At 32.2% G+C, this 10318-nt stretch overlaps 1 protein-coding gene across 2 annotated transcripts; it reads left to right on the top strand.

Annotated features, from left to right (window-relative positions):
- The first annotated feature begins 4840 nt into the window (after positions 1-4840).
- LOC149554629 (glycerophosphodiester phosphodiesterase GDPD1, chloroplastic-like) lies at positions 4841-9744 on the top strand. 2 transcript variants are annotated; one of them, XM_089828694.1, is made up of 10 exons: positions 4841-5019; positions 7154-7264; positions 7412-7590; positions 7732-7791; positions 8134-8214; positions 8303-8503; positions 8587-8682; positions 8804-8891; positions 9098-9206; positions 9338-9744. In XM_089828694.1, the coding sequence occupies exons 1-10, from the start codon at positions 5004-5006 to the stop codon at positions 9513-9515; spliced, it is 1119 nt and encodes a 372-aa protein (XP_089684820.1). In that variant the 5' UTR covers positions 4841-5003; the 3' UTR covers positions 9516-9744. The 2 variants fall into 2 exon arrangements, with proteins under 2 accessions (XP_089684820.1, XP_089684821.1); XM_089828695.1 differs by lacking the exon at positions 4841-5019 and adding an exon at positions 5504-5634.
- Positions 9745-10318: the final 574 nt, after the last annotated feature.

The following is a 10318-nucleotide window of genomic DNA, read 5'->3' as shown; positions in this document are numbered from 1 at the left end:
TCAAAAGGTTTAATTTAACATTCAAATAAGATATGTCGACCATACAAGGATGACATTGGTAAAATATGATAGTTGAATCACTGACTCCATGTGCCACTACTAGGGATATGAATCATGCACACTAAAACATATGATCAAGTGCAATAGCATATAATAACATAGCCAAAGCAATAAATGCATTAAATCACCTAATTTAACCATTTATTCAATTATACTAAAATAATCCATTTACATCACTCATGTTCGCATAAAGCACCATGAAGAAAGAATGAAGTAAATAACCATATCATTAAATCCATCACATAACAAAAATCAGGGATATGTCCAAATACTGAATAACCATGTATAATCATAAATGATATTGTCATCTCAAACTGGCATCAACATGTAAATATGATCAACTGCACAACATAGTAGTATAGCATCTATGATATTGAAATCAAAGTATAACATCCAACCCTTAGGTCATCTCATATGCAGAAATAATAACATGAGTACAAGTATCTCTCAAATCAAAATATGACAAGGTACAGGTTGCAAACATGAGAGGCACTACATTAAATCCCTCTTGAATGCAAGTCTACTCCTTCCTGGTCTTCCAATTCTTTGGTGATTTTCTCTTTATCCTTGCAGCTATCCTTGAGTCCTTCCTCGTTTTTATCTAACCCCAACTCCAATCCACCATCCTCTTAACCTTTAGATTCCAAATTATCATTTCTTATGTATATATGATTGCAAAATCTTCATTTATATGTTCATCATATAATATATCATCATATTCTCCATTGATAAATATGAGATATTTTCCACAAGAATTCAAATTGTGATATTGCTATCATGATTTAATTGTGTAGTTTTTGAGTCAAACTCATCGATCCATATTTTATGAGTAGTGATCCACACGAATCAATCTTTCATGAGAATTAATGGAACACTTGGAACTCATTGGATCTAGGTGATGCTCATAGAGGTGAATTCTTGATGCTTCACCTAGATCCAATGAGTTCCAAGTGTTCCATTTATTCTCTTGAGAGATGGATTTGTGTGAATCACTACTCATGAAACATGGTTCGATGAGTTTGACTCAAGAAACCATCTATTAAATCATGATATCAATATAACAATATTCTCCATTACCACAATTTGGATAATACCATTATAAATCTGCATATACCTCATTAGCAAACAAATTTGCAACATCTTCATTAGCAACCTAATATTCAATATGCATTTTCACTTGCTCAATTTGAACATCAAATTCAAATAGCTAAAAAGGATAGAGAATCTCATTTATAACCATGTTAGCTTGTCTTCTTCAATGCTTGATGTCAAAATAGTCACAAGTTTACTCACCATTTCATTTTCTACCTCTTCATCTATTATTTTTGTGCTTTCTTTCCTTTTCCTCTTTTGAATAATCTTTCTAATAGGTCATGTGATCCTCTTCTTAACTAGTGGGAGCCATTTTTGTATCTCTGATTTTATTATCTTTCCTATATGTTCCAATGTTTTCTTTATTTCACGACTCTTTCTCTCAATCCATACTTGTCTAATTTTTTCCTTGTCCTTTGTCCTCTGTCCTCTTTCTCTTTCTTTCTCTTTCTTTCTCTTCTCTTTTGTTTTCTTGTGTCTTCTTTGATGATTCCTCTCCTTGTAAATACCTCTTCAACAAATCCATCTCTTTAAGCAAGTCCCTTTAACCTTGCTTACACTTTGTCTTTGCTTCACCGAGGTCTTTTCTCTTCTCTACCTAGTCTTTTGCAAACCAACTTCTCTATTCAAACTACAAAAAAAAAAAACACAAACACCAAACTCTCTTGCCTGGACTCTTTGAGCTTTGATACCAAATGATGCATCCAAAATTCCTTTAACAAATTAAAAAAATATAATAGAGAAAAAGCACAAAAGACTTTTAGTATTACAATCCTTCTTAATTATTCTTCCCACTACCCTCTTAATGAAAGAAAAACTAATTTAAGTACAAATATAAAATTACTATTTTGATAGTTTTCCAAATAAATAGTTTTTAACTTTTCTTGGTAATTTTTAAAACAACTTAAAATTTTGATTCTTTCCATGAAGATTCCTAAATTAAAGAAATATAAATTATTAATTATTTCCATGAAGATTCCTAAAATTAAAGAAATATGAACTACCAACTAGCATTTGCAAATAAAAATAAGATTTTGAATTTATCAATAAAACCAACCTTTAAAAAAATAAGAAAAAAATTTAATTATTATTTTTTAAATACTAAAAATTGTTGCATCACATTGGTTGCACATTCTTGCAGTCACTTTGTATGGTGTACATGTAACATCAAGATAACTATTAAACATTTAAAAACTTAGTACCAATGAGAAAAAAAAACGTAGTATGAGAAGTAGATGAGGGGGTATGGTTTTGGCTAGTGGCTACAAGGCGACTTATATGCACCCGTAACTAGTGTTAAATAGTGGAAGTCTTTTAGATTTCCATTGAATAATGGTGCATATATGTTGCATGATAAACAACGCCATGGTTTTGCAAGTTCATAATAGTAAGGTATACAATTTCAATACTAAGTGACTTTTTAATGGCTTGTTTCAATAAAAGAAAGCACACAAGTTTTAATTTTGAGGTTGAGTATCATAACCTTTTTCATGTTATTGACTATCATAACCTTTCGCTTGTTATTTAAGATTGGAGGTGCTCTCCACATTGACAATAATATTTAAAAATTCCTCTCAAGCTAATCTACTTGAAACTTTTCACCCAATATAAATTTAGCTAATGTTTTATATAGAATGGTGAGCAAGTTTGAGCCTAGGTGGCTTAAGTCGAGCCTTAGAGATTTGGAAATTAAAAGCAAAAGCTATTGCTTAATTTTTAGCATTGAAGTTTACACAACATAATTATTGTGGGAGGATGACTTTTATTATTGTCCAAGCTATTAAACCCATGTCTTGTCACAATCACAAATCAATTATTAGGAGAATAGATCTAATATATGAATGCATTTTAATGGTTGTGATAGGAGATGTAATGTCACATATCTTCACAAGTACGGATGCCCTTTTTGCATGATCGTTGGTCTCACTTTTCTTTGGGCTATTTTGGACACCTTGTCCAAAAGCTGCTACTGTGGCATCATATATGATGATTTGACCTGGAACCTTAATTATAAGTAAGGGACTTGCCAAGTAAGCTACTACACAGATTTAAGAATGATTTAAAATTTCTACAAATAATTTCTAAAAATGCAAAATTAAAGTAACTTTTAGATCATCTCCCTTATGAAACATGCAGTTTGAACTTGTAAGAATTGAAAGCAAAGAAAAGTGTCACATAGTGGCTAGTTGTCGTTATAGTATTTTTGTGCAAAAATTTAATAGTAATGAACACTGTTATATTTTATAATTACTTAAATAAATTATTACAATTATATTGTATAATGTACTTTGATATGTACTTTGATAGTAACTAACATTGTTATATTTTATAATTACTTAAATAGATTATTACAATTATGTAAATGGTTTTTAAGCAATGAATTAATTTATATTTTACACTTAAGATTTAAAAATGTAAATGTTGTAATGTCATTAAATTTTCATAATCTATTAAGATATCAAATCAAATCACCCAATCATATAATTTATATAATATATAAAACTTCAGACATTATTCAAATATCTAAAAATAGTTATTTCTGATTGTGGAAACTAATTATCCTTGTATACTTAATGAAAAAACATCAAACTTAAACCCTAAATAATACATTATATCACCACTTCACTTCACTTCACTTTATACTTAATAGTGCCACATATTGGCTTAGTACTTGCCTTTAGTTTTTATGTAAATCTAATTTTAATTTAGTCAATTTATTAATAGTATATTAAATATTTTAATTAATAAAAATATTATAAAATTATATTTTCTATAATGATATTAATTATAATTATAATTATAATTTTATTTATAATTATAATTATTGGTATATATGTTCTACTGCATATATATATATATATATATATATATATATATATATATATATATATATATATATATATATATATATATATATATATATATATATATATATATATATAATGATACTATTATATTATAATTAAATAATAATATATAAGAATATTTCTTAAACAATAATATAATATAAGAAATATAAATTTTTTAGTATTTTTAATTGAATGAAAAGAATTATAGTATAAAAAATATAATATAAAAATATAAAAATCTAAACCAACATTATTTTCTAAAAATTGTAAAGTTAAAATTTTTGCATGTACGCTATGTCAATGTATTAGTTTGAATTTTAATAACTAGTTAAAGTATAAAATTCATCACAATAGTACTTAGCCTACGGACAAATAGTAATAAAAAAACTTTAACTATCCTTTAAAACGACTTTGCTAACGAAAAAATAAAATCAATATTCTCTCAGTTATAGATGTTCATACATTTTCCCTACCATCAATTATATCTTTCCCAAGAGTTCAAAAGAAAAACAAAATCCTCTCGGATCCATTGGAATATTCTGAGTATGGTTTGAGAATATTCTCGGCATTCCCGCTACATATTCTGTTGAGATGGCCGGGGCCCCATTGACTGCAGGAAAAGAAAAGAAAAAAGGCGCACAAGCGTGGTCGTGCCGGATGAGTCAGCGATAGCAACATCATCGATGGTTCAGCCTCCATAAAATACAAGTCAATTTAAATTTAAGCCCTTTAAAAACTAATTTTCCCGGTAATGTGGAAACGTGCAACATTGAAAAAAAATAGTCCGACAGGGAAGCCATTTGTACTATAAAGTTCGAGGCCAAATGGAGCAGGGCTTGAACAAATCATAAAGTTGTCGTGTCTCAATCATCTCCGAGTAGATCTACGGATGTTTTCGAGTGTAAATTCGTGAGATTTTGATGCATATTCGCAGAGTTTGAGGCTTCGAATTGGAACGCAGTTCATTTACCTGCAAATTGGGAACGGGTCGGCAAATTTGCAATGCATATCTTATCTGGTAGGTTATCCGATCGGTTTCATTAAATTCGTTTCTTATGAAGGTAAGTTGAAGTTTCTCTGCTAAAGTTGCGTTAAATTTGTTTCGGTGGTTGCCTGGAATTAGTTTTTCTTGGATGAGTATAGAAATATTTTTCAGGTGTTGCGAAAATGTTTTATTAGGTATGACTCTTTTATGATCATGATCGCTTTTTTTTGGTTGATTTCGTATGGGGCATTTTTCCTGGCTTTTGGTTGATTTCGTGTGGGGCATTTTTCATGGCTTTTGGTTGATTTTATAGAAAATTAGGATGCCTTGTCGTCGATTTCATCGATTTGTATCTTTTCAAAGAATTCGTGTAAAACTTATGCCTTACTGTTTTCGTCGTGGAAGAATTTCCAATTCTTATTGGAAATTTTTGTTTATTTTCCTCGATTTGACTACTTGTATAATGTATTTGATTTGACTATTTGTTGAGAATCTGTATATCGACACCACGTTTGTCCTGGAAAATTTGAAAAATTTCTGAATACTGCAAATCGAATCTGCAATTGTTGGAGGAGGAGATCTTTTTCTTTCTAAAATACAACTCTTCTGATACACGTGTTTCGAACTTGCTTCCGAAATTTGTGTCTTGTACACTCATTTATCTCCAAAGTTTCTGAATAATCTGCAAATTTATAGCGAATTTGTTAAGGAATCTGCACGTTTCGTTCTTTTTCTTTGTTGATTTGGAATAATCTCGAGAACTTTGATATAGCGAGCTATACCGGCTTTTTGTATTGGGAAATTTGTATAAAATCTGAAGATTCTGCATAGTCTAATTCGTTGGGGGAGACTCTTTTTAAGTTTTTTCTTGGAAGAGGGTTTTTTTATTAAATGGGCAGGGCTTTTCTTTTATTGTCAATTTGAGGAGAAAATTTGTCAGATAAAGATAAGCAGTTACACGAATTTTAGCCTGTGCAGTTATTTCTCTTTTTCTCTGTATCTTTTCCCCCCTCTTAGCTTAATGCATATTCTATATTTTTCTGCTTTTTAAGCAATTATCCATTTTCGAGTTGTACCATTACAAATTTCATCTGTTATTCCGTCACGAGCTATAACGGCTTTTTGTTATGGAGAATTTTTATAAATTCTGAAGTTTCTGCAAAGTCTAATTCGTTTGGAGAGACTCTTTGAGTTTTTTCTTGGAAGAGTAATTATTTATTCAATGGGCAGCGCTTTTCTGTTATTGTCAATTTTAGGTGAAAATTTGTTAGATAAAAATAACCGCTATCACGAATTTTAGTCTGTGCAGTTATCTCTCTCTATCTATCTATCTGTTCCCAATTTAGCTTATTGTATATTCTATATTTTTAAAATTTCTAAGGAATTGCCCATTTTCTGAGTTGTTCAAAATCGTGCATTCTTGCAAATTTCATCTGATCTTTCATTATTAATTTCTTCAGTTACTGTCATTCCTTCTCTAGTGTTGCAGGTTAACAAATCCAACGAATTCATTCAATTTAAGATTTATTATATTTAAAAAAATATATTACTTTCCAAGACTTGTGTTATCCTAGAGCGTAAATTGTTTTAGATGTTGTCACTGCTCCATTTTTCTTGAAAAATCTTTGCTGCTTTTTCCGAATGTTAATAGTTTTTCAAAAAATTTGGAAGTGATTTTTTATTTCACTAGCTGATTGCTTGGCTAAATGAGCCTCCAAGCATGGCCGGATTGGAACATTGTTGATCATAGGATGCTTCCCCCTGACTTATCTCATAAGCTGGCTCAACTTGTTGACCAGGATAAAGCTCTTTAGTGCTCTTTGTTTCCTCTGTTCTATTCTCTTTGGTATTCAATAAATTTTTTACCCCTCTTTTAATTTGGGTTGCAGTTATTTGCTCTCATTTCCACATCCAACGAATTTGCTGGATCTAAAGACTACATTTTAAAACAATTTTGATCCAATAAAACTTTCTAGTAACTTGCGTAGAATGGATTTTTCAGTACGAAATGCTATCAGCCTATTACTGCTCCTAACATTTTTAAAATCTCTGCTTCTTATTCGATTCTTGATAGTTTCTTGACAATTTCTGAAGTCCTTTTTCCCCGCCACAGTCCATTTAGAGATTGAAACGAAATAACAGATAGCTTCTTTCTTTTCTGCTGCAGCAATGTTTCCACAAGGTCCAAATTTCGATGCTGCTGCAACAAAAGCAGCTAGCACCCCTTCAAATATAAATATCTCATGTGCAGGGCCCCGGATGGCTCAAATTTTATGTGGTAAGTTCTTTTATACTCGTGGAAGTTTAATATCTATGGCTTCTGCATTCTGCATAGGAAGTTCAAGTATGAATCATGTCCTATGAGGGCAGTGCAAAGTTTAGTTCTGATTGATGTTTTGTACTCATTCTAACTTCCCTCAAACAGACAAGAAACTAAGTGGGCAGCAACCACTTGCTATTATAGGCCATCGTGGTTCTGGCAAGAACAAAATTATTATCGCTGGAGATGCTCCTAACACAGGACCTTCTGTTATGGAAAATACCATAAAATCTTTGGCACAAGCTGGAGAGAATGGTGCAGATTTTGTCGAATTTGATGTACAGGTAAGTCTCTGAAATTTCCTGTCCTCCTGTGTTGTACTCTGTTGTTTTTGACCGTTCACTTTATTTGAGTTGTTTTTTGTTTACCCAAATGTATTGAATATGAACTTGTCTTGATATTTTCACAAATTAAATTTGTGACAGGTGACTAAAGATGGCCATGCTGTAATCTTCCATGATGACCACATCATAATAGACAACAAGGTGTATTGCGCTCCTTTTTCTTTCCTATTCCATACAAATTATGTATTTGTTAAATGGTCTTTCATGCTGTGAAGATGTTATATTTATATAAGTGATGGTGGGTTTCAAATTACTCAAGTGTCAGCATCTGGTACTGGTAGTATAGGTTGATGATTGATCCATGTAGCAGGAGTAGGAACCTTGTGGAACTTGGGCAACTCTGTTGTTTATGGAACATTCTAACTTTTCCTTTGTTATTATCCTTGTTTCAGGGATAACATTGTGCGAGGCGCATTGGAGACTTGGGACTCCGACAATTACCTTTGTTTCTTGACCATTCTAATGTTTTCCTTTGCTTTTCAGGGGTTTTATATTACAAGGCGTATTGAGGACCTCACTCTTGAAGAGTTCCTTTCATTAGGGTTTCAAGCTGATGATCTAGAGGTGAGCTCCTTTTAGATGTTTGAGTTTGTGGACGACATCAGGTTTTGGTAATGCAACATCTGATAAACGTTGGTTTCTTGTTATTTAGATTCAAAGGCCTCTAGTTAGAAAAGCGTCAGATGGCAGTATCTGTAGATGGAGTGTAAATGTGAATGACTGCCTATGTACTCTTAAGGATGCATTTGAGAGAATTCCTCACCCTGTTGGATTCAACATAGAGTTGAAATTCGATGACGAAGCTGAGATCCCGCGAGCAGATCTCCAAAGAATGATTTCTGTAGTTCTAAGGGTAGGGTGATCTTTGTATGTCTGCATCCGGTCATTTGCCTCGTTCTTATTTGTTTATGCTTTTAATCCCGAGTTTGTTTCTAGGAAGTCGAAATATATGGGAAGGGCAGAAAAGTTTTCTACTCTAGCTTTCACCCAGACGCAGTTGATTTAGTGCGAAAAATGCAACCAGAGTTCCCCGTAAGCAACTTCAAACTTTTTCTCATGATTTCTAAATGATGAAGCATGAAGCATATACGGTTCACCCCATATGACGAAGAATGTTTTGCCCCCCCTTACACTATCACGCTTGTGTTATTAGGTTCTCTTCTTAACAGACGGTGGTACTCATATCTACAAGGACGAAAGAAGAAATTCAATTGAAAGTGCAATCCATCTTTGCCTTCAATGTATGTTTCTTTTTCAAAATCAATTCAGTTCTTCATGTGACCATCTAAAAGCACAACATAATAATTGTGAATGCAAAGTCCACAGCAAAAGAACAAAAAGGGCCTTAACTGTGCACCCGATTTGTTATAAATCTACATTACATTAGTGAGAGATGGCCCTTTTAAGGAGTAATAAGCTGAGTGGATTTTTTTTTTTTCCTTTGCAGGTGGACTGCAAGGAATAGTGAGTGAAGTAAGAGCAATATTAGAGAATCCTGGATTAGTCTCTAAAGTTAAAGACGCCGGTCTATGCCTCCTCACTTATGGTGAACTGAAGTCAGTATTAAAATTCCAAAGTTTTTTGGTTTTTTGGGTTTTTCATTGCTCAGCCATCAATACTAGCTTATAATTTTACATTTTTTTCTGCATCGTTACTGAATCCGTTAACTGCTGCGGTGGATGGACAGCAACTACGTTGAAGCACTGCAAAAGCAAAAGGTATTGAATGTCGATGGAGTGATAGTGGATCATGTCTTGGAGGTCGTTACAGCGGCTAGGAATGGCACTTTTTTGTCAATAACATCATCGTCCTCAGATAAGATGTCTTCCAGGGATCTTCCCTGTATCCTCAAAGCAGCTGCTTAGAGTAGGATCCTGTCGCTAAATTGTTTTCTATCACTCATCTAATTTCATGGAACTCTCTCTACTTTTGTCTTAGAGTAACCAATAGTTGGGCTCTCCGTACCTTTCAAACAAAAACAAAAGTTGATTTAATCCCTGTAATGGTGGTGACTGTACCTAGTACAAGCTCATTATGGAGGATTGTTTATGTAATAGTACGCTTGGACACAGTCAGTTTTTTGGCATTTTCTAATCCTGAGAGCAATGTTTCATGGGATTCTGGGACAAGTTACATCACTACTAAAATAGGTATAACAATATGTGGATTATATCGATAAGAATGACTAGAGAACGAAAGATGTGGGCACTGAAAGGTTCCGTGGCTATGTAGCCAACTAATATGTAAATCATTAACGGAGTTAAACTAATATGTAAATTATTAACGGAGTTAAAAATGAAATGAATAAGTTAAAATTTACATTATATGTAAATCATTAACGGAGTTAAACTAATATGTAAATTATTAACGGAGTTAAAAATGAAATGAATAAGTTAAAATTTACATTTTAGTTGGTTGCTTTTATGAAAGAAATGAATAAGTTAAAATTTACATTTTAGTTGATTGAATAGATGCTTTTAGTGGGGAAGGAGCTTTCATCTTTAAAGGTTTTGTGGATATGTAGCCAACTAATATGTAAATCATAAGGGAAAGTTAAAAATGAATAAAATAATATTTACATTTTAGTTGATGATGCTTTCATGAAAGGGGGTTTTGTTGATTGGATAGATGATTGTGAGGAAGGAGGTTTCATCTTTGGTGAGTTTTA

Source organism: Cupressus sempervirens, chromosome 5, assembly GCF_028749045.1.
Source record: "Cupressus sempervirens isolate cs-2001-9-10 chromosome 5, ASM2874904v1, whole genome shotgun sequence".
Taxonomy (NCBI): Eukaryota; Viridiplantae; Streptophyta; class Pinopsida; order Cupressales; family Cupressaceae; genus Cupressus; species Cupressus sempervirens.
Note: the sequence above shows the minus strand (reverse complement) of the source record. Positions and strands in the feature narration are given on the sequence as shown.

Bases quoted from the DNA above. Each gene is read 5' to 3' on its own strand.
- LOC149554629 (XM_089828694.1), top strand. The intron at 7,591-7,731 runs GTAAGTCTCTGA...AATTTGTGACAG, and splicing joins TTGTCGAATTTGATGTACAG to GTGACTAAAGATGGCCATGC. The intron at 8,683-8,803 runs GTAAGCAACTTC...TTGTGTTATTAG, and splicing joins AAATGCAACCAGAGTTCCCC to GTTCTCTTCTTAACAGACGG.